The sequence below is a fragment of the Bos javanicus genome, chromosome 13, assembly GCF_032452875.1.
Source record: "Bos javanicus breed banteng chromosome 13, ARS-OSU_banteng_1.0, whole genome shotgun sequence".
Taxonomy (NCBI): domain Eukaryota; kingdom Metazoa; phylum Chordata; class Mammalia; order Artiodactyla; family Bovidae; genus Bos; species Bos javanicus.
Window position 1 is genome coordinate 63,166,646 of NC_083880.1, and position 24,401 is coordinate 63,191,046.

Below are 24,401 nucleotides of genomic sequence, written 5' to 3' on the forward strand. Positions count from 1 at the left end.
GCAAAATATGGTGGTGATGGGGAAAATGTGATGAGAGGTTTGCTCAGAGGAAGGAACTGTGAACATTGCTTTAGGAGGGCTGCCTGGAGGAGGTGACATCTAGGCTGAGCCTTGCAGAATGAGTCATTCTGGGAGAGGCAGCTTGGCAGGGGGAGCAGGGGATACAGAGGCACCCAGGAGTGTGATCATGCAGCCCATTTGGGGACTGGTGAATAAATAAATTCAGGCAGGATAAAGATTCTGACTGTCTCAACCTTGAAGCGAAGCCACCTTACTATTTCCTGATTTCTCATTTTTTTGATACCTGTGTGAACCTGGCTGGATGTTCCTGAAGGTGCTGATGTGATTTGAAAGCTCATGGGAAGCACAGAGTTGATGCTGGACCCTCAAGCACTGAGTGATGGAATGCCATTAGTTTGCCTTTCTCATGGTCCAGCCATGGGCCTCCCATTTCTCACTGATGCCCTCTCCTTTTTTGTTGCTTTTTTCCGTTATTTTTCTCCTTCTGCTACTCTGCGGGTGTGATCCTTAGATGATGAGGATGTCTTTCTCTGCGGGAAGTGTAAGAAGCAGTTCAACTCGCTTCCAGCGTTTATGACCCACAAGAGGGAACAGTGCCAAGGGAGTGCCCTGCCCCTGGCCACAGTCTCACTGGCCACCAACAGCATCTACACACCTTCGGCAGCACCTTCAGCCATCCAGCAGGCCCCGCCTCCTCCCAATCGCCAGGTATTCATTCATTCGTTTCGTTCATTCAGCTTTGAAGTCTTTTTTGAGCACCCACTGTGTGTCATGCTCTTTGTGGGCACCAGGGGTACAGGAGTGGACAGAGAGACCAGGTCACTGCTGCCGTGGCAAAAGGTAAGATAGACACCACCCAAAACACATGTGGAGATGGACTTCTCCCAGGACAAGTGCAGAGGGGGGATACCAGGACAGGGCTGGGAGGTTTTGCCCTTTTGTCTGTGATGCTCAATGGGATGAGCTCTGAGAAAAGGTGACATTTGTGCAGAGACCTTGGGAGGTGAGAAATAGTCATGCAGCATCTTGGGGAAAGAGTGTTCTGGGAGCAGATCAGCAAGTGCAAAAGCCCTGAGGCGGGAGTGTGCTGGATTTATTCCAGGAACAGCAAGGAGGTGAGAGGGGCTGGAGCTGAGTGAGTGAGGAGGAGGGTAAGAAGTGATATGTCAGAGAGGCAAGAGGGAGACCCTGGCAAATCGTGTGGCTTTTACTCTGCATGAGATCCGAGCCATGGGAGGGTTTTGAGCAGGAGAGGGATATAGTCTGATTTATGGAGAAGGAAATGGCAACCCAGTTCAGTATTCTTGCCTGGAGAATCCCATGGACAGAGGAACCTGGCAGACTACAGTCCATGGGGTCACAAGGAGTCGGACACGACTGAGCGACTGACAACAACAGCAACAAATACTTCAGTTAGATCACTGCAGCTGCTGTAGAGACCAGATTTTTTTTGTTGTTCAGGAAATAACTTTTTATTTTATATTGGAGTCCAGTTGATTAACAACATTGTGTTACTTTCAATACAGCAAAGTGATTCAGTTTTACATATATATTTATCTATTCTTTTTCAAATTCTTTCCCCATTTAGGCTGTTATGTAGTACTGAGCAGAGTTCCCTGTGCTATAGGATAGGTCCTTTTTGGTTATCTATTTTAAATATAGCAGTGTGTACATGTCAGTCCCAAACTCCTTAACTGTCCCCAACCCTTACCCCAACAGATTTTGATGAGAGTCAAGAGAAAAGTCCAGAGACCCATTGGGAGACTACTGTATAAATCCAGCAGTGGGCGGTGGTGGGTGGCTTTACCAGGATAGTAGCAGTGGAGTGGAGAGAAGGGATGAGACTTTAGAAATATTTTGAAAGTGGAACTGGCCGAGGCAGTGGCTGGATTGGATGTAGAGTGTGAGATTAAGAGGAGGCAAGTGTGCCCAGAGTTGGAGTTGCCATTAACTGAAGTGGGGAGAATGTGGAGGAGATTTGGAGTTCAGCTGCTCATGTTGAATTTGAGATGCCCACTGGACCTTTAAGTAGAGGTGATGAAAATGCAGACAGATAGACAAATCTAGAGGTCAGGTAACCACGCTGGGGGTATCTGGAGAAGCTTCCAGAGTCCTCAGTCAGGAACACAGTTCTAGAGCAAAGACACCATGGATGGGAGCTCAGAGGGAGTAAAGAATCCCCATAAAGGAGGCTGGGCTTGTCCCAGGATGCCAGGTCATGGGGTTAGATTTCCCTTTAACTTCCTCTTATCTCTTTCTTTCTCTAAAATGAGGGGTCTCCAACTTCCGGGATCTAATGCCTGATGATCTGATTAATAATAATAGAAATAAAGTGCACAATAAATTTAAGGCTCTTGAATCATCCAAAACCACCCCCCTGCTCCGTACCTAGTCTGTGGAAAAATTGTCTTCCATGAAACTGGTCCCTAGTGCCAAAAAGGTTGGGGACTGCTGCTCTAAAACATTAATCTTTCCCCCGTGGTTGTATACACATAATTCTTGCCATCAGGATAAACACTCTCACCCCTAGATCCCTAGGACAGTGTGCACTGAAACTTTTCAAGTTACCACAGACGCTTTCTAACACAGAACATAGTTGTTTTTCTCACTTCTTGATTATGAGTTTCATTTAGTAGAAGATGTTCCTTCTTTCCTGACTCCCTTTCTATTTTCAATAGAAGAGAGGGAAATTCTTCCAGTCCTGGGCAAGGAGAAAACCTTAGCACACAATCAATTGGTTAGGGGCAAACCCAAATCCCTCTGCCTAAGTGAGCTGGATGGACATGGAAATGATTTCCCATTTTTTTTGTCTCAGGCTAATGCATATAGCATTGTAAAAATACGTGTCACTGTCTTTCCTAGCGGTGACATGGGGTGCGTCCCTAACCTGCCCAGGCTGTCCTTGCTTGGTTGAGGGCAAGGACTTCTGTTGGAATTGGGGACTCATTTGCTGCTGTCCCCAGGGGTCCTATAGACAGGTGACTTAAGAAGATGCCAGAAAAGAATGGCAACAAATAAACAGAACACCCTTTGCATTTACAACGGGAAAGTCACTGCATGTTTGACACCTTCTTGTAAGGTCTGCCATTCATCTTTGCTGTTAACCTGAGAGCGTATTAATATATTTTCACATACTTACTGAAGTACCCACAGGAGTTACATAGTAGTATTGTTTGGATTTTTAAAGATGAGAATATATAATGTACCTATTATTATAAAATTTAATTTTCCATGCAGTACCTCTTACTTGCCTTCTGTAGTATTCTATCCATGACTATATTACATGTTTTTAAATCTAGCCTCCTATTGATGGACATCAAGGTTATTTCCAGTTTTTCACTATTAGAAAAAAGGCTGTGCAGGGTACTCTTTTTTGTGTGGACTCCTTGTGGACAGGTATGAATGTTTCTCTAGGACAGAGGTCAGGAAAGATTGTTGCTGGATCATAGGTTATAGACGTTGCAGGGAGGTGTAACTTATTCTCCTCGTTTGATAGATGAGGAAATGCAGATTGAGAGAGGTGGTGTGACTTTCCCAGGGTCATGTGACAGGGAGCAGTAGCAGAGGTGGAGATGGAATCTAGGTCTGTGGGACTCCAGACCCAGATCTTTTCTACCATGCCGTCTGCTTCCTTCCAGAACGTCAGACATGTTCTTTCCGTGTCTCTCTCACTGTCCAGATCTCCACGTACATCACAGTGCCCCCGTCCCCGCTGATCCAGACCCTGGTGCAGGGGAACATCTTGGTAAGCGATGACGTGCTCATGTCCGCCATGTCAGCCTTCACGTCCCTGGACCAGCCCATGCCCCAAGGCCCCCAGCCTGTGCAGGTAAGGAGGTGGCCAGTTTCTCACAGGATCTTGATTTTTGGTCAGCAGGTTGATTCCTGCAGATTCAGACTCTCATAGAAAGAAAGGGGCTTGACCCCAGCTCTTCTTCAAGCTAAGGAGGACTGTCTGCTCTCCCTTGGCCAGCCCTTCTGTGGATGGGGAAGCTGATGTGTTCAGCTGGGACCCACAGCCTGACTTTGGGGTTTCATAGCCATAGTCCAGTTCTTTTGACTCGTACTTTTATTCTTTTTTTTAAAAATTACTATATTTTTTAAAATTTTGTCTGTGTTGGGTCTTCATTGTTGTGCGCACAGGCTTTTCTCCAGTTTGGGAGATTGGGGGCTACTCTTTAGTCGCTGTGTACAGGCTTCTCATTGCAGTGGCTTCTCTTGCTGAAGAGCACAGGCTCTAGGGTGAGCAGGTTTCAGTAGATGTGGCTCGAGGACTCAGTAGTCAAGGCTCCTGGGCTCTAGAGCACAGGCTCAATAATTGGGGCACATGGGTTTAGTTGCTAAGCGGTATGTAAGATCTCCCTGGATAAGGGGTCAAACCCGTGTCCCCTGCGTTAGCAGGTGGATTCTTTACCACTGAGCTACTAGGGAAGCCCTTCTATTTTTATTCTTTGTGGAAGTGTTCCATGTCCATTAGAAAAACACTAGAAAGTACACAAAAGAAAAGTTTTTTTTTTTTTTAAGTTTATTCTTAATATCGAAAGAGACAGGGCAACCGACTGAATTTGCAATTCTTGGTTGGATTCTAGATAGGGTGTGGGGGTTTGCAGTGAGGGAAGCCTTAAAGGCCTTACTGGGACACTTAGGGAGATTAGAATATGGAGGAATTTGAATATTTTAGATAATAGTATTATATCTGTTCAATTTCCTGTGTGTGTTCATCAAATTGTTACATAGGAGGATGTCCTTGTTCTTAGGAGATGCATCTGAGTAGTTTTAAGGAATCAAGTGTCATGATGTTTGTAGCTAACTTTCAAGGGGCTTAACAGAACGCAGGAATATATGTGTGTATATGTACACACACATGTGTACTGCAGATGCGGCAAGATGGTAACAACTGGTGACTTAAATGAGGTAGAAAGAGCATTCATTGTATTCTGTTTGCAGCCTTTCTGTAGGTTTGAAATTCTACAGAATAAAAATTGGAAAGTCAAACAAGCACTCTTACTCCCTCCACTGAGAGAAAACACTACCAAAATTTTGGTGTCTGGGTTTCCTGACCTTCGAATGCAAATAGAGATAGAAATAGCTTTTTATATAAATATGTTTAAAATATACCCATCTATATAAATGGATTTATATGCACTGTTCTGGAACTTGCTTTTCTTACTTTGTTTGTGCACTCAGTTGTATCTGACTCTTTGTGATCCCATGGACTGTAGCCCACCAGGCGCCTCTGTCCATGGAATTTTTCCAGGCAAGAATACTGGAGCCGGTCGCCACTTTCTACTCCAGGAGGTCTTCCTGGCCCAGTGATTGAACCTGAGTCTCTTCTATCTCTTGCGTTAGCAGGCGGATTCTTTACCACTGCACCACCTGGGAAGCCCTTTCTTACTTTGCTTTTTGTTTAACATCGTTTTCTATCTATGCCTACAACCCTGCATCAGTATTTACTGAGGTGTTCCTCGGAACAGTGGCTCCCTGGGATTTTCCAGTAGAAAAAGGATCATTGGTCCAAGCAGCCTGAGGTGGAAGCATTGCACTTCTTCCCTTGCTGTGTCCCTGGGTTTTTCCTTCAGTAAATACTTCAGAAATACTTTTGATTTTGTCAACCCTGATTTTTCCCCCGACATATTTGACCATGGAACCCAAGGAACAGCAATTAAGAGAAGCACCCTTTATTGAATACTGATCAGCACCATCACTGTAACAGCCACAAAGGATTCTGTTCCATTCCAGGTGGGTGGACCATCCTGTCTTTAGCCAAACTTCCAGTGGGAGGACATGTAGTCGTTGCCAGTTTTTGCTATTATAAAAATGAGAAGTAACATCTGTGTATGGTTATCTTTGCCTACCTGGTTGATTTTTTTTGTAGAATCAATTGCTAGAAGTCAGTGGCTGTGTTTCAAGGATCCACAGCCACCCACACATTTCGTGACTCTCTAGAAAGACTCCCAGGACTCAGGATGCTTGTGCTCTTGGCTGGTTTAATGTAGAAGGATACATAGCAGGACCAGCAAGGAAGAAAGACCCAGCAACTGGAGTCTGCAGGAAATCAGCATTCTTCCAAGTCTCCAGCTTTCTTTGCCTCAGGAAAGTGGGGAGAGGCTGCTCGGGGGCATACAGCATCCTCCAGCAGTCAAGAGTGCCCAGAGTTTCTGCCAGGAAAGAACACCTCTGACTCTAAGGCCAGGGCTTCTGTTGAGGATGTCATGTAGGCTTCCAGCCACAGAGCACAATTCCAGATACCCAGGTGGGAAGGAGCTGTTCACCATAAATCACATTGTTGTGCAAACTGTCTAGGTAGTTGGACACTAGGGCCAGTGCCCCAGGTGGGCAGAACAGCCTTAGCAACATAGGGAACCTGCAGGACTTCCCTACAGTCCAGTGAGTAAGACTCCGAACTTCCAAGACAGGGAGCGTGGGTTTAATCCCTGGTCCACATGACACACAGTGCAGCAAAACAAACACAAAAAACCGGGGAACCTTCTACAAGGCAGGTTCTCAGATGCCAGTTCAGAGCCAGACCTACAAGCAAGCCCTTCTAAAGACAGCAACATTAGGCCCGCTCTATGAACTCATTCTGTACTAGCTGGGCCATTTTTGCTGACTTTCATAGAGAAAAAAGACAGCAATACCAGACTGATGGCTCCTTGGAATTCTCCCATGATTTGGTTTCCATGCCTGCTCTCTGCCTTTTCCTCTCTTCTTCCCACATGGCTGGCTAAGGCAAGTGTCCTTCCCTGCTGATAAATCAGACAGCTGGTATCAGGAGGCTGTGACAATTTAATTTTCTCTTGTGATTTCAGAGTAACCTGAATATGCATCCTGCACCAAACTACCTGGCCCAGCCTCCACCTCCTCCTCCGCCCCCTCCACCGCTGCCTCCGCCCCCACCCCCTCAACCCCCACCACCCCCACCCCAGAGCCTGGGCCCCGCTGGGCGTCCGAACCCTGGCGGGAATGGCGTCGTGGAGGTGTACAACGCCACAGCACCCCTCACCGGGAGTGGAACGGTAGAGATCCAAGCACTGGGAATGCAGCCCTACCCACCCCTGGAGGTGAGCAGACGCTGGGGCTCAGGGTGAAGAGGGGAAAGCTGGTCATAGTCGTCACGGATAACCTGAGCCTTTTCTGATGCCAGAGATACTGTGGGGGCAAAACCAGCTCAAGCTATCATACGTGTAAAAGTAAAATGCACCCCATGAGAAGGTGGAATGAAGCAGGGGTTATAGCAGAAATACAAGCTGCCCTCAGGGAGCTCAGGACAGTCAAGAAAATACCTGCCTTTGGGGAAAGGATTCCAAAATTATATATGTGAGTGTCTCATATGTTTTAGCAAGCTAGGTGTATCAGTTAGCTATGGCTGTGTAAGAAATACAGTATATGGGGAAAGGTGTTTATTGTTCTCATGTCTATGGTGGTCAGCTTGGCAACTGCTGATCTTGGCCGGGTGCTCCCACACGTCTGGAGGTTGGCTGACTGGCTGCTGCTCTAGAGTGGCCTGCTGCTGCTGCTAAGTCACTTCAGTCGTGTCTGACTCTGCGCAACCCCATAGACGGCAGCCCACCAGGCTCCCACATCCCTGGGATTCTCCAGGCAAGAACACTGGAGTGGGTTGCCATTTCCTTCTCCAATGCATGAAAGTGAAAAGTGAAAGTGAAGTCGCTCAGTCGTGTCCAACTCTCAGCGACCTCATGGACTACAGCCTACCAGGCTCCTCCATCCATGGGATTTTCCAGGCAAGAGTACTGGAGTGAAGTGCCATTGCCTTCTCCACTAGAGTGGCCTAGGGTGGAATAATCAGGTGGGGTGACCCAGCTCTCCTCCATGCATCTTTCCTTCTCAAGCAGGTTCCCCAGGCATAGTCTCACCACAGTGGTGGACGTGCAGTAATGCAAGCAGAAATGCTCAAGACTTCTTGAGGCTTAGGCTTGTAAGTGACACAGTGTCACTTCTGCTGGTGAAAGCAGGTCACAAGGCCAGCTTAGGTTGAAGGAGTACGGAAATAGATGCCACCTCTCGATGGGAAAAACTGCAGGTCACACTGGAAAGGGCCTGGGTACCAGAAGAAGTAAAGAGTTGAGGCCATTCAGTCAGTGTACAGGATACCTTGCTTCATTGCACTTTGCAGATGTTGTGTTTTTTGTCGAGCAAGTCTACCAGTTCCCTTTGTGTCTCTGTGTCAAAATTTTGGTAATCTTTACAACATTTCAACCTTTTTCATTGTTATTGTATTTGTCATGATGATCTGTGATTTTTGATGTTATTACTATTACTTGCTGAAGGCTCAGATGTGGTGGGCATTTTTTTGGCAATAAAGTCAAAAAATTTTTCTTTAATTAAGATACATACATTTTTTTAGGATGTAATGCTATTGCATACTTAACAGATTACAAGATAGAGTAAACATAACCTTTTTTTGTAAACAACTTTTTTTCATAAACATAACTTTTTTATGCACTGGAAAATAAAAAAAAAAACCTTGTGTGACTTGCTTTATTGTGATATTCACTTTATTGCAGTGGTCTATAACTGAACCCACAATATCTTCAAGGTGTGCCTGTGTCATATATACTATATTAATTCCCAGCTGAAGAGTTTCGAACTATAAGCAGTGTACTCTCAAGGCACTGAGACTTCAGAACCATGCCACGCTCAAGTGCTAGGGGGCATGGTTATGACAGAAGGAGCGTGCCTGCACCTGAGGTCACATTATCTCAGACTCACTCTAGAATCCAGTCGTACAGACATTCTGTTAGGTAGTCTCTCTGAAAAGAGAAATAGACTGGAGGAAAATTCCACCACCAGCCCTGTAATGTTATACCCTGCAGGAGGATTTTCCCTACCCTGGGAGAATAAAGCAAGGACTTGGCTGAATTTTTAAAAAATTAATATATGTGTATGTATGGCTGAGTCCCTTTGCTGTTCACCTGAAACCCTCACAACATTGTTTGTTGATCAGCTATACCCAAATACAAAATAAAAAGTTAAGAATCTAATTGAGTCACCAATTGATCAGTAAAAATGACTTGTAAATTTTGTATTTAAATATTTAAATAAATATTATTTTAAAATTTAAAAATAATTTAGCTAATGAGATGCTGCAAGGGTGACGGTGGCCTCATAGACAGAGGGGCCAGCATAGGGATAGCTGCTGTTACTGACTTTTCATGTAGACAAAAAGTGCTCTCTGAAAACAGCCTAAATCGTCTTTGATTTTGCATCCTTGGCACCTAGCAGAGACCTGGCCTGTGGGACACCCACAGTTGGTATCTGAAACACGGTGCTTTGACCTCAGTTTCAGAGAAGAGACTCTAGAATGGGAACTCCACTTGTAGAGCTGTGAGGATAATGAGAACTAACCCAGTGGCAGTCATATCATTGCTCAGGAATGACCTGGATGGTGGATGAATTCATTCACTGTGACAAATATTGAGTGCTGTATTGGTCAGGAAAATTGAAACCACTCTAGGTATTTCTTTTTTTTTTTTTTTTTTCACTCTAGGTATTTCTAACAGAGGGATTTCATACAGGAAGTTAAATCTGTAGGGCTGATGGAAGGGCTGGAGGAGTAAAAGGCAGCGTTAGCAAGAACCACTCGTTTTCAGGGTCACTGTTGTGGCTTGGCCCTTGTAACCAGGACACTGTACTTGGTGAGAAAACTGTAGGATTCTGTTGCTGAGGTTTCAGCTGCCCTGCCGTCCTCGGGGCTGGTAATCAGGAGGGGAATGTAGGGTTCAGCTTGCCACTCCAAAACTCATGACTGCTAACCTGCCTGTCTCCCAGCATGGCTGCCAAGGAGAACAGTTTCTACCTCCCTTCTGCCTTCAAATCTCATGCAGATGCTTCTCATGGGCAGAACTTAATTTGTGTTCAGAACTGTGCTGGCAGGAGTACTTGAGAATGTGGTTTCAAGCTTGCCACCTGTGCATTTCAGGGGAGAGCATGGGTGCGTATAGGAAGTGCCAGGGGCCAACAGGCAAGACCCGGCAGAAGCACCTAGTGGTTCTGTATTAGATGCCTGAGACCTCCAAAATTGAATTCATTCATTCAGCAAGTGTTTATTGAGTGCCCACTCTGTGCCAGGCATTGCTCTAGGCCTGGGAATAGAGGAAGAAACAAAAGCAGAGCAGAAGTCCCTGCCTGCATGAAACTAGGCAGATAATAGGGTAAGTAAGTAAAATGCATAATTTATTAGATAATGATGCATCTAAGGAGAAAAATGAAACAGAGGAGAGGAAGTGGAATTTTGGGTAGAGCAGCCCAGGAAGACCAATGAATGATAAGTAGATGAAGGAATAAATGAATTCTTTACAATACCCAGTGTCATGATGTGAGCTTAGTGGTCACTGAATTTGGGTGGCTCAGAATTCCTTTGGTAATTTCTCATGGCTTCAGTGTCGATTCCTAGTCAAGGGATGCCTGCTGGTGTGGCATCAGGCAGAGTTGGTTAAGAAGTGGAGTTGCTTGTGAGGGCATAGACCCTTCTGACTTCCTAGTTCTCCTGTGCAAGAAGTCTACTACTAACAACAATAATAATGGCCATCACAACAGCTGATGTTGATTGGGTACTTACTACTTGCCAGGCCCTCTTCTAAGCTCTATCCTCATACGGGGTTGCTATAATTAGCAACCCATTTTACAGATGCAGAAACTGAAACAAGTTAAAAGACTTGCCCAAGGTCACTTAAATGATAAGTGGCAGAATCAGGATTTGAACCCAAGCAGCTGGCTCCAAAGCTCCATCTGGCCTGCTGGCTTCATGGAATTCTATTCAAAGGGGTCTTGGGAGTGACTGGGGGGACTGAGTGAGGTGGAGGAGTTAGGGTGGTGATGTAGCTGTGGTGGCTGAGATCAGCCAGGGCCACAGTGAAGGTCCCACTACCTGGGGCAGCTCTTCCCCTCCCTTCCCAGGGCACTCTCCCTGACTCTGCTGTCCTTGTAGGTGCCAAACCAGTGTGTGGAGGCTCCAGTATACCCCACACCCCAGGTGTACAGTCCTGGCAAACAAGGATTCAAACCAAAAGGACCAAACCCTGCTGCCCCTATGACCAGCGCCACCGGGGGCACAGTGGCCAGCTTTGACTCCCCACCATCACTGAAGACCCGACGGACCAAAGGTCCCAGTGGACTCCCAGAAGGTGGGCACACAGCCCGTCGTGGCATCTCTCCTCAGCATGGATGTACCTGTCCACAGGCTGCTTAGTTCCAGTCTTGCGTTTTGTGAGAGTTAGGATTAAGTTTGGTTGCATGTAGTGGAAAATCCAAAATAGGAATGACTCCAAAATGGTAGAATTTTGTTGTTCTGTGCAAAACAAGTCCAGAGACAGGCAATCTGGAGTTTGTATGCCTATGTAATCACCAGGCACCCACATTTCTTCTATTTTTCTGCTCCATCATTCCTAAAACATGACTTTTGTTCTTAGGTGCCTCATTGTGTAAGATGGCTGCTGAAGCTCCAGTCATCAAATTTCATATTCCAAGCATCTGGAAGAAAGATAAAAGAAGCATCTCCCAGCTCCCAGAAGTTCTAAGCATGATGCTTTTGCTTACATTTCATTACATTTCACATGACCATATCTATCTCCAAAGGAAGCTGGGAAATGTCTCTTTTAGCCAGGAACATTGATGCTCCCATTACGTAGGGGATTTGTGAAGAAAGAAAAAGGGAAGAGTGGGTATTAGGCAGGCAAGCAGCGATGTCTGCCACCCTGTTAGAGATGCTAAGTATATGGTTGGGGACAATGTCAGAAAGTAGTGGTAGTAGGGAAAGGCAGAAGAATTGAGAGTTTTCAGGGGCTTCCAGCCCCTTCCTTCCTTTCGCAAATGTGTTGAGCATCTGTGTGCCAGGCTTGGTGTCAGAACTGGAAATCTAGCATCTTGGGTCATGATTTCCTTACCCTTAATTACTCACAGTTTAATGGGAGAGACAGGGAATAAATAAATATTTATGGGTCACTCTAGAAAGGAGATTAACAGAGTACTGTGATTGAGAATACTGGATAGAGACTGGAAAATGCTGCTGCCTATCTGTCTGGGGATGAGAAGGAAATGGTCTCGTGACTGTCTGAGGGACAAGCATTTTAGGCAAGGAGGACAGCAGGTGCAAAGGCCCTGAGGTGGGACCATGTTTGAGGTCTTTCGAGGTTAGCCAGGAGACCACTGCAACTAGATCATAAGAATAATAGGGATGGTAGGAAGTAGAGGATGCAGAGCCCCATAGGCCACGGCAGAGAGGGTGGATTTTATCCTCCGGCAGAAGGGAGTCTTTGAGGGATTTGCCTTGCTTTCCCAGCCAGAGCATGTCCTGGAATTTCTTCTCCCAGGCCCTGCGAGAGACTGACCTGTGCTTCTTCCCCAGCCTGCCCATGGATGTAGACCTCCTAGGATCTGGGCTGTCTGGCCCTGGGTCTAGGGCTGGAAGTTGCCATTGGTGCCTACAGTTGTGTCGCCAGCCTCACCGTCCCCTTCTTTGTCTTTTTCTGTGTGTGTGTCTTTTTTAATTTTTCATCAGCTGCAGGGAAGCCAAAGGCTCAGAAACTCAAGTGCTCATATTGTGACAAGTCATTCACCAAAAACTTTGACCTGCAGCAGCACATCCGAAGGTAACTGGGCGTGGTGGGGCAGGTGGCCCCTGGGCAGCCCTGGTGGGGAGGTGGGATGGGGAGTCCACAGTGGAAGCAGTGCTCCTTTCCCCTCCCCCTTCGCCTGGTGGTGACCAAGGCCCCAACTGGTCTGTCATGGTTCCTCTGTCCAGCTCAGGATGATTTTGCCCTTTGCTTCCTCAGTGGGAAGGATCTGTGGAGCCTGCCTGCCCTGATGAGGAAGGTCCAAGGTGGGAATGGAGGAGGCAGAATTGACTTGAATGGCTAGGGGGAGGGCTTTATTGGTGGGAGGCGTGCCTCAGCGCTCACTTCTGTAGAAAGGCCTGACCTCGGGGTTAGTGATGCTCTATGAACGTGCCTCTGCAAGTTCTCTGCTCGCTCAGTACTAACCATGACACCCCTTGTCCCAAGAACATGCAAGGAGCCCCTCTGGGCCTCAGGTTTTCCATTGTGAAGTGGAGGGGTGGTCTCGTTCGATGTTTCTCATAGAGTGGAACACTGGGACATAAGATGATTTTAGGTGGTTTGTAAATATGGCTATTGAAAATTTCTGAAAGATAGAGTGAGAAAATTTTTTTCAATTTCTTTCAGTCAGAGGAGAAAGCCTCAATTAGGTGTGGTCTGTCTTTAACACCTCGCACAGTTTTGTTCATCTTTTATTACAGAGAGAGAGGCGGGGAAGGGAGGGAGAGATAGTGCCCAAGATTCCAGCCATGGCAGGCAATAGCTTCTCTGTAGACCAGGGTCTTCCAGCCTATTGAGATTCTCTGTGGGGGCTGCCCTGTGCCTAGAAGAATGTTCAGCAGTATCCCTGACCTCTAACCAGTAGATGCCAATAGCCCCTCCTCACTCCTCAGCTGTGACATCCCAAAATGTCTCCAAACATTTCCAGATGTCCCAGGAGGGAAAATCGATCTCTGTTGAAAACCACTGGTCTACAACCAGTGCTTGTCAGTAGAACTTTCTGCAAAGATGGGGAGACCCCAATAGGCGCTGTCCACAGGGCAGTGGACATATGGCTGTTGAGTACTCGAAATGTGACTGGTATGACTGAGAAACTGCATTTTGGTAACTTGATTTATTTTCGGCCATGCTGGGTTTTGTTGCTGCACAGGTGCACTGGCTTCTCCTTGCAGTGGTTTCTCTTGTTGCAGAGCACAGGCTCTCTAGGGTACCCGGGGTTCAGTAGTTGCAGCTCCCGAGCTCTAGAGCACAGGCTCAATAGCTGTGGCACCCAGGCTTGGTTGTTCCGCAGCATGTGGGATCCTCCTAGATCGGGGATCAAACCCGTGTCTCTTGCACTGGTGGGCAGTTCTTTACTACTGAGCCACCAGGAAAGCCTGAGAAACTGAGTTTTTAACTTGATTTTATTTTAATGAATTTAAATTTAAATAGTCCCACGTGGTTTATGTCTGCCATAAGGATGATGCATCTATAGATATTAATAAGATTGTTTTATGAATAATTGTGTTTTTTGTTACTTGTGTTTATGACAAGCAGTTTTGCATATATAATAACAACAGGAGGCTTCATTTTTAATTATTTTCAGTTCTTAAAAAGTGCATTGATTTGAAGGAAAGTTTTAAATAGTTATACAAGTGCTGTGCTGTGACAGCTAGGACGTTTTCTCCTTCAAGTAACAGAAAATTCTCCACTTAAACAATTGTTGTTCAGTCTCTCAGTTGTGTCAAACTCTTTGCAACCCCATGGACTGCAGAACGCCAGGCTTTCCTGTCCTTCACCATCTCCCAGAGTTTGCTCAAACTCATGTTCACTGAGTTAATGATGCCATCCAACCATCTCATCTTCTATCGTCCCCTTCTCCTCCTGCCGTCAGTCTTTCCCAGCATCAGGGTCTTTTCGCATCAGGTGGCCAAAGTACTGGAGCTTCAGCTTCAGCATCAGTCCTTCCAATGAATATTCAGAGTTGATTTCCTTTAGGATTGACTGGTTTGGTCTCCTTGCTGTCCAAGGGACTCTCAAGAGTCTTTTCTAGCACCACAGTTCGAAAGCATCAATTCTTTGAAACTGTTTTATCTCACAGCTTGAGATGGCCACAGAGAAGGTCTGCTCCAGGGCTGGTTGATTCAGCCACTCAGTCTTGTCACCAGAAGCCCGGGGTGTGTCTGTGCTTGCCTGCCTCAGTAAGAGGGCTTGTCCTCACGGTCTCAGGATGGTGGCCCACAGCCTCCAGATGCTCTGCCTGGGCCTTCCTGGTGGTTCTGAGCTCCTGAACTGAGGTCACAGTCCCTACACGCGGGTGCTGACAAGCCTTGTTTTCCGCAGCCACACTGGTGAGAAGCCCTTCCAGTGCATTGCATGTGGCCGTGCCTTTGCCCAGAAGTCTAACGTCAAGAAACACATGCAAACCCACAAGGTGTGGCCCCCAGGACGCAGCGGTGGCACCGTCTCTCGCAACTCTGTGACGGTGCAGGTCATGGCTCTGAACCCCAGCAGGCAGGAGGACGAGGATAACACAGGTGGGCAGAGGTGACCACTGTACTGGGCAGCGTCTGGCTGGAGCCTCCCTGTGCAGCCCTGGGGATGAGCAGAGCTGGCCACAAGCAGCTCATGGAGGGGGTGTTCTGTGCAAGCAACATATGCCCACTTTTCTCTGGCCTGCCAGTGGGAACTGGCCCTACTGTGTTGAGCTATTCTGTGCGTGCCTTCTGAACTCTTGTGAGCTCTGGAGAAGAACCCATTTCTTTCAAAACTCTTGTAGTGCCTAGCACCTAGGGTTCAACCATTGAGCAAACATTTATGGAGGCTTACTGTGTGCCAGAGGTCTTCCCAGGTGGCTCAATGGTAAAGAATCTGCCTGCCAAGCAGGGGACTCAGGTTCGATCCCTGAGTTGGGAAGATCCCCTGGAGAAGGAAATGGCAACCCACTCCAGTATTCTTGCCTGAGAAATCCCATGAACAGAGGAGCCTGGTGGGCTACAGTCTGTGGGATCACAAAGAGTTGGATACGTCTTAGCGACTAAACCAGCACGACCACCGTGTGCCAGGCCCCTGGGCCTACAAACTTGAGGTCAGAGGCCCCTGTCCTCAGGGAGAGTGAGGGAGGAACAGCTAAACACATGATTGTACAAGGAGCTGGGAGGCATCGTGAGTTCAGCTGGGGGTGGCAGTCAGGGTCGTTAACAACCGCAGGGCGGTCTAGCGTGTCTGAAGGGAAGGCCTGCAAGGGGAGACTCGATGCAGGGCTCTTCATCCATCAGAATGTCAGTGTTCAGTAGTTTGGCCCCTGGAATGGCTGTGTCCCTGTGCCCCAGCTGAGCGTGAGTGCAGGGCCTCGGTACCACGTCCCACACTGAGCCCATGGTTGGTGGCGGGTGAATACAGCACAGCACGGGGAGGTGTCCTGGGCATCTTTCCCGGGTGGCGTGGCCCTCTGCCCTGACCCTTCCTCTGTCTTTCTCAGTGACTTTCCTCCCTGGCTTTCTCCACAGGGTTGGGCCAGACCCTGTCTAGTGCCCCGCAGCCCCAGGCCTTGCCCACAGCCGGCGAGGGGGAGGGGGACAAGCTGGAGGCCAAGCAGGTGGTCCTCATCGATAGCTCCTACCTGTGCCAGTTCTGCCCCAGCAAGTTCAGTACCTACTTCCAGCTCAAGTCCCACATGACCCAGCACAAGAATGAGCAGGTAGGTGAGGGGGTGGGAGCCGGGGTGGGGCACAACCACCCAAGTCATGAGCCTTGGCTGATGCTGGGGTCTTGAACACGGCCTAGAAGGGGACAGGAGTGGGCCTCGGTTGCTCTGAGCGGCCATGTGACCATGATGGGCTAAGCTTCCCCCTCTGTCCTCCCTGGGTGGTGCCAGCTTTTTGGGCCATTACGGTGCTTGCCTGAGGGAGGAAGTCCACCTCTCAAGGGTCATATAATGAAGGAATCAGACACAGGAAGAATTCTTGCCACTTTGAGAAGATCTAGTATGTAAAAACCCGCCTATGGGGATTTGAGACTACAGCCTATTTTTTATTTTTTTCCATTGAGGTGTGATTTACATACCATAAAATTCACCCGTTTTAAAGTGTATGCTTCAGTAGTTTTTAATCTATTCATAATGTTATACAGACATCATCCCTGTATTTCTAGAACATTTTTTTTTCCAAAACATTTTTATCACCCCAGAAACTTTATACCCATTAGTGTTCACTCGCCCCTACTCCCAGACTCAGGCAACCACTAACCTGTTTTCTGTCTCTATCGATTTGCCTATTCTGGACATTTAATATTGGAATCATCTAGTATGTGGCCTTTTGAGATAATATTTGCATTCATGTTATAACAGGTATCAGTACTTTATTCCTTTTTATTTTTGAATCTTTTTATCAGTTGATAGACATTTAGGTTCTTTCTACTTTTTAGGTATTATGAATAATACTTTAGTGATCATTGTGTACAAGTTTCTGTATGAACATGTGTTTTCAGTTCTCTTGGGTATAAACCTAGGAGTGGAATTACTAGGTTATATGGTAACTCTATTCCAGTGTTTATTTTTTAAAAGTAATTTTTGTTAGTTATTTTTTCTCCCTATTAAAGTATCATATACCCAATATAGAATTGGGAAATTCAGAAAAGTCTGAAAAATATATAGATTCACATTTACTATTTATTATATGCTAAGTACCCTGCTAGAGGGCTTCCCTGGTGGCTCAATAGTACAGAACCTGCCTGCAATGCAGGAGATGCTGGTTGGATTCCTGGGTCAGGAAGATCCCTGGAAAAGGAAATAGCAATCCTCTGTAGTCTTCTTGCCTGGGAAATCCCATGGACAGAGGGGCCTGGTGGGCTACAGTCTATGGGGTGGCAGAGTCAGACGCAACTTAGGACCGAGTAACAACCCTACTAAGGTTCCTCGCATTCAGTACTTTACTTACTTCTTATAGCAACCTTAGAGATAGGCATTTTCAGTGTATCCAGATGAAGAAACTGAGGCTGAGAGAGATGAGCGATCCATCCAGAGTCACGATGCCAGTTAAGTAACTGAGGCAGGATTCAAAGCCAGTTCATTTGACTCCAAACCCCTTGTCATAACCAGGTTACAATATATCGTCCCAGGAATCCAGCACTCAGTGCAATACATTTTGTAGATTTCCTTTCCTTCCTTCTCTTTTTTCACTATGCCACATGGCTTGTGTGTTGTTAGTTCTCTGACCAGGGATCAAACTCATGCCCCTTGCAGTGGAAGCATAGAGTCCCATCACTGAACCACCAGAGAAGTCCCAATGGCTGGATTCTTTAAATCCCCTATTATTGAACATTTAGGTTATTTCCTGAGTTTTGCTATTATAAACAAAACCATGATGAATATTGTTGTAATCAAATCTTTGTCCACATTTCTGACTTTTTCCTTATTATAGATTCTTAGCAGAGAGATTGATGGAGTTAAGTTAGACTATCCTTGGGGGGAAAAATCACCAAAAACTTTTACTCAGACTCACTTAAACAATTAGGAAGTTTGTTATCTCACATAATAAGAAAACCCAAGATAGGGCAACTCAGGCCTGAGACAGTCGGTTGACTCAACCCCGCATCAAGGGCCCTATGTCTTTCTAATTCTGTCTCGACAGGGCATGGCCCTGTCCTCTGCTGGTGGTTCACCTGTGGTCCTGTGATGGTGGTCACTTTTTCTAGGCAAAAGACCAGACACAGTATTATCCATGAGCATAAAGGGGTTATATTAATAATACCTTCTGTGTCTTCTTTAGGAGCAAGGAAACCTTGCCCAGAAGCCTTCTGTAGCGCTCTCATTGGTCAGAGCCCATGCACCTGCTCTGTCATTTAGAAATGCATGGTTAGGCTGCAAATAATAGATAACTGGCTTACTGGTTAGGATTTCTTTTCTCTCTCACATCATAAGAGGTCCATAAGTAGGTAATACTGGGCTTATCTAGTAGGATTCTCCTGGCTTTCTGCTCTGCTGTCTTTAGCATGTGGCTTTCATCCTCAAGGTTGCGGAATGGCTGTCACATCTTCAGTCATCACATCTGTATTCCAATTAGGATAAATGCAAAGAACAGAGGGAACTTCTCCTAGGAAGCTTTTGCCTTTGTGTCCAGGGAGTGATGCCCTCCCCAAACATTACTGCCTACATACCATTGGCAAGAAATGGTCGCATGACTGATGTTCGATGTAAGGGAGCCAGGGGATCAGCTGGGCATCTTCCCACTCTGAGCAAATCAGAGTTCACTTTGTTAGGAAGAAGAAGCCTTCTTCCTGCTTTGTTAGGAAGAAGCGTTGGAATTTATAGGCAGCCCTGAGTGTGTCAAGCAACTGTGACTGTTTCACAACCCTATGAGGAAGAGTGTGTGAGTGCATATGTGCTAAGTCACCTCAGTCATGTCCAACTCTTTGCAACCCTGTTGACTGTAGCCTGCCAGGCTCCCTGTCCATGGGATTCTCCAGGCAAGAATATTGGAGTGGGTTGCAATGCCCTCCTCCAAGGGGATCTCCCAACCCAGGGATCAAACGCGCATCTCTTACATCTCCTGCTTTGGCAGACGGCTTCTTTACCACTAGTACCACCTGGGAAGCCCCATGAGGAGTGTGTACTACTTATTAATGTATACCTTTTAAAATGTTAAAAGCATATCTTTCATACAAATAACTTAGTGAACTTGAATCAGAATTTTGCTTAATTCATTAATGGCGGAACTGGAAAAATGACAAAGCTGGTCAAAAGATGGTGCGGAACACTAATACCTATATCTCTGTGTAACTGTGTCAGTAAAAAAAAGGAATCCTGAAATAAATTACTAAGTTAGATACAAATCTGGTTTATGTCCTTCAGGGCAATAAAACCTCTGGAGTTTAAAAAAAAAAAAAACAAAACCCTCTGGAGTTATCTTTTCTACACGACAAAAATAATTTATATTGGATCAGTTTTCAAGTTAACATTTAACTTTAGAGAGTCTAGGTTCTGATCAGTAATAAACAGTCAAAACAAGTGACATCACCCAGAGAGTGAGGTGACCCTTAGCAGCTTAACTGTCTTCACCTAACTGCTTGCCAGACAGCACTTCTCAAAGTGAGGTCCCCAGCCCAGTAGCTTCAGTGTCACCTGGGTGCTTGGCAGGAATGCACGTGTTCAGGCCACCCAGACCTGCTGCGTCAGATTCCCTGGAAGTGGCCAGTCTGCTACTGTGATGCAGGCTCCAGTTGGAGAGCCACCATTCTCGCATAACATTGAAAGGATGGGATGCCATCTTTTCACATCTTTTCAAGATGTTATCATTCCAAGTTTTGGATAATTTTTCTTAAATATGCCCAGTACATACAGTATAAGAGGGTTCCCTTTTCTCCACACCTTTTCCAGAATTTGTTTGTATATTTTTTTGATGATAGCCATTCTGACCAGTGTGAAGTGGTACTTCATTGTGGTTTTAATTTGTGTTTCTTGGAATCTAGAAAAATGGTGCAGATGAACTTATTTGCAGGGCAGAATATAGACGCAAATGTAGAGAACGGGCTTGTAGACACAGCAGGGGAAGAGGAGGGTAGGACAAATCGAGAGGGTAGCACTGACATGTATATGCTGCCGTGTGTGAAATAGACAGCTAGTGGGAAGCACAGGGAGCTCAGCTCGGTGCTCTGTGGTGACTTAGGGGTATGGGGGTGGGGTGGGAGGGAGGCTTAAGAGGGAGGGAACACATGGATATATACATGATGACTTAAAAAGAAATGCACAGTTTGAGAGTTAAGTTTTATTAGGGGCAAAACGAGGGCAGTCCGGGAGGCAGCACCTCACATAGCTTTGAGAAACTGCTCCAAAGAGGCAGGGAGGGAAAGGTCGGTATATATGAGATTTTGGTGAAGAGAGAGTACATGCAGTCAAGCACATATTTTTTCCCAGAAGGTTTCTGCTAGGCTTGTGAAGCTTTTGCTAGTCACGAGGAATAGTCATCACCATGAAGGATTTTAGTGCTTTTCTAGATATAGGGAGATACAAGAATTAGGCTCATAAAATCAGCTCCTAAAAATACCTGAAGACTGTCCTACTAGTTTTTCCTCGAGCATAAAGTGCCTCATTTCTGCTTTCCACCCTGAACTCCTTTCAGGGGGTGGGTCAGCTGTAGCAGCACATGATTTAATCCTTATTAGAAGTAGATGGCAAGTGCCCGTGGCAAGTGCCAATTTGTGGTTGACATACGTATAGCCGATTCACATTGTTGTACAGCAGAAATGAACACAGCATTGTAGCAATTATGCTCCAGTTAAACAATAACTAAATTAAAAAAAAATAATATGTATGGTAGAAGCCAACACAATATTGTAATTATCCTTCAATTAAAAATAAATGAATGAAGAAAAAATAATAATAAATCCAGGGCTCCCACAGCAGGGGAGCAGGGGAACAGCAGTTGAGTCTTCTATGAGCAGTGTTGGAGGTGGATACCGCAGGGCAGGGGACCACAGTGGAGGCGGCTCTCCAGCCTGCCCTCACCTGCCCTGCCTCTTCCCCCAAGGTGTACAAATGTGTGGTCAAGAGCTGTGCGCAGACCTTCCCGAAGCTGGACACGTTCCTGGAGCACATCAAGAGCCACCAGGAGGAGCTGAGCTACCGCTGCCACCTCTGTGGCAAGGACTTCCCCTCGCTGTACGACCTGGGCGTGCATCAGTACTCGCACAGCCTCCTGTCACAGAACAGCCCCAAGAAGGACAGCGCCGTCTACAAGTACGTGATCCCCCTTCCCTCTCCCCGCAGGAAGCCCAGGGGTCCATTCCCTTGGTGGTTCCAACTGTTCAGGTCCAGTGGGACATCTCAAAGGGGAATCTGAGGCTTCAGGGCCCAGCCTGGGGGAGTGGGTTCTGTGCTTTGGCACTGAGGGGGGAGAAAAGGTGGGCCCTCCTTGTATCATTCTTCAACTTGGCAGACATGCAACCTAAAAAAATAAAATCTTAAAAAAGGGAAGCCAATTTTTCCTTGTTCATAGTGGAAAAAAGATTTGTTTTTCCCTAAAGTAAAATATTATGAAAATAGTATTTTGTCTGATAATCTACACAATTTAGATTACATGTAGAACGGTACACTGATTTTTTTTTTTGGCTGCACTTGGTCTTGGTTGCTGAGCACAGGCTTTCTCTAGCTGTGGCAAATGGGGGCTACTCTCTAGTTGCGGTGTTCAGGCTTCTCATTGTGGTGGTTTTTCTTGTTGCAGAGCATGGGCTCTGGGGTGCGGGCTTCAATAGTCGTGGCTCATGGGCTTAGTTGTCCCACGGCATGTGGGATCTTCCTGGACCAAGAAGTGAACCTGAGTCCCTGCATTCATTGGCAGATGGATTCTTAACCACAAGACCGTCTGGGAAATGCTACATCGATTCTTAAATGAAAAAATGCACAAGTGTGTATTTGAAAGCAAAAATCATAAAAATAAGATTGGTATGTTTTATAATTATAAAATTTAGGTTAAAGTTGGAGCTATATGCTGATTCTTAGAATGGGACAAGGAATGAATTAAATGTGTATTTTATTGGGGGTAATTTTTCTGACAACCCTTTACATGGCTGTAGTCTTCTGTTTCAGTCATAAAGAGGGCCCTTTAGCAGAAATGATGAAGGGCTCCCTCTGTTTTGCCATATGCTTTTAGTCCTTAGAACTTCCAATCATTCTCTTTGGATCCATTGATCATGTAATTGTCCTTGTCATTCTTGTTGGAGCTACTGAGCCTGTGTTCATCCTTGTAGAGTTTCCCTTCCTCAAGAGCTTTCTGGCTCCTCCTCCAGAATCCCATTTGCTGATGGTATTGTCCAGCATCACTTCCATGACTTGGAGGAACCCCTCACTGTTGCTCTCCATTCATTTTGCTGTGCATTAGCCTTATGTCATTTGGGAGCAGCTGCCTCACAAAATCTAGCACATGGGGATAGGTATTAGTGGGGGAAAAAAAAATAGGAGTTTTTGTCCAGGGACTTCCAGTTCATTAGTGAATATTTTCATGTTAGAATGGTTTTGCTTCTCTGTTCAGACTTGTATCTGCAGGGAGTTGGCTGATGACCTCTGTTAATGCATGCCCCCCACCCCAACCCTGTCCCACCTCTAGCTCTTGGGGGAGGCTTCTGGGGTTCAGAAATAAGTAAATACAGACTTTGAGTCTAGAATGCATGGACTGCTTAGGGAGACAGGAGTGTATATATTCTTACTATATGCTGTGATAAAATGCTGTCATAGACATATATACCCACGGTGAGAAGTAGGGCAAGGGACAGGATCCCAGGAGCAATGATATCTGAACTGGGTTTTGAAGGATGAGTAGGAGTTTGCAACTGTAAAGATGGGAAATAAAATAGCAAGTGGTTTAGAATAACTGTTCTATAGAATGGAAGTAGGAGGAGATGTTTAGATGGGGCCTGGGAGAGAAAGTGGGGGCCGGAGCCTGAGGATCTTGTAGAAGCCACAGGAGCTTTGAGAAGCTGGCAGGGGAACTGGGCTCAAGAAGTGGGGTAAAGGGCATCCAACCCTGGGGGAGATTGGGAAATGGGACCCCAGGGGCAGGAAAGCCAGGTGAACTCTGACCAGCTAAGGGGTGATTTCTGGATAACGGTGCATAATTCCCATTTGTAGAGAGCATTTGCTTTTGCCCTTCCAATCTGTGGAATTTCTAGGAGTCCCTGTAGCTGTGTGGCTCTCTGGAGCGAGATGCCAAGTAAAAAGAAGTGAGTTACCTGCAAGGTGGCTTGACCTGACTTAGTGACATTGAGTCCTGCCTTCCTGGGAGGTAGGTGGCATCAGTCAGTTCAGGTGGCTGTAACAAAATATTATAGACACATGAGAGAGAGAGGGTGCCCTTTCTCTCTGGTCTTTTGTTTTCTTTCTTTCCTTCTTTAGCTGCAGTGGGTCCTGGTTGTGGCATCAGAATCTTCTGTTGCAGCTTGAGGGTTCTTCATGGTGCCATGTAGGCCTCTCTCTAGTGGCGTGGACCTCTCTCTAGCTGTGGCAGGTGGGCTCCAGAGCACAGGGGCTCGGTAGTTGCAGGGCGTGGGCTTAGTTACCCCTCAGCATGTGGGATCTTAGTTCCCTGACCAGGGACTGAACCCACATTCCCCGCGTTGGAAGGCAGATTCTTAACCACTGGACCATCAAGGAAGTCCCTGCTCTTTTCTTATAAGGGCACTAATCTCATCTGGAGGCTCCCACTCTCATGATCTCAGCTAGACCTAAGCACCTCCTGGAGGCTCCATCTGCAAATACCATTACACTGGGGATCAGGGCTTCACCATATGGATTTTGGAGGAACCTAGTTCAGCCCATAGCTGTGGTATTCTCCCCATTGCAAAGATGAGGACATTGAGGCTCAGAGAGGAGACATTAGCATTCCATTATACATGGATAGGCTGTAATTTATTTAACATGTCCCGTACTACAGGTTAATTGGGTTATTTCCAGTTTGTCATTATTATAAACAACATTACAGGGAACAACTTTGGACCTGTATCTTTGCTCATTTGTAAATAAGTTCCTAGAAGTAATTTTGCAGGTCAGAGATCAAAGAAGGGTTTACAAAAGATTAATTACTACCTGAAAAAATAAATTTATGTGCATACAATGCAGTATTTTAAAACTACGGAAGTGCATAGAATGAAAAGGAATTCCCTATCCATCCTGACCTACTTCCGCATCCCACAGGCAATCACTTTCACGAAGTGTTTCTTTTAAACTTACTTTGAGGGACTTCCCTCGTGTTCCAGTGGCTCAAAGTCCAAGCTCCCAATGCAAGGGCTCCAATCCTTGGTCAGGGAACTAGATCCTATATGCCATAACTAGAGATCCCG

At 46.2% G+C, this 24,401-nt stretch overlaps 1 protein-coding gene and 1 non-coding gene across 5 annotated transcripts in view; both read left to right on the forward strand.

Moving 5' to 3' along the window:
• ZNF341 (zinc finger protein 341) overlaps positions 1–24,401 on the forward strand; it is a 40,705-nt gene that overhangs the window by 8,225 nt on the left and 8,079 nt on the right. For 2 of the 4 annotated variants that reach the window (XM_061437309.1, XM_061437310.1), the window contains exons 3-10: positions 533–729; positions 3,701–3,850; positions 6,831–7,082; positions 10,970–11,165; positions 12,539–12,629; positions 14,916–15,109; positions 16,082–16,272; positions 21,098–21,306. In XM_061437309.1, the coding sequence (XP_061293293.1) occupies positions 533–729; positions 3,701–3,850; positions 6,831–7,082; positions 10,970–11,165; positions 12,539–12,629; positions 14,916–15,109; positions 16,082–16,272; positions 21,098–21,306 (1,480 nt within the window). Of the gene's footprint in view, positions 1–532; positions 730–3,700; positions 3,851–3,925; positions 5,761–6,830; positions 7,083–10,969; positions 11,166–12,538; positions 12,630–14,915; positions 15,110–16,081; positions 16,273–21,097; positions 21,307–24,401 lie in introns of those variants that run through there. The other 2 variants (XM_061437312.1, XM_061437311.1) reach the window with 2 other exon arrangements.
• Positions 15,418–15,488, forward strand: TRNAG-GCC (transfer RNA glycine (anticodon GCC)). The gene has a single exon. It is a non-coding gene; the product is annotated as a tRNA-Gly (tRNA).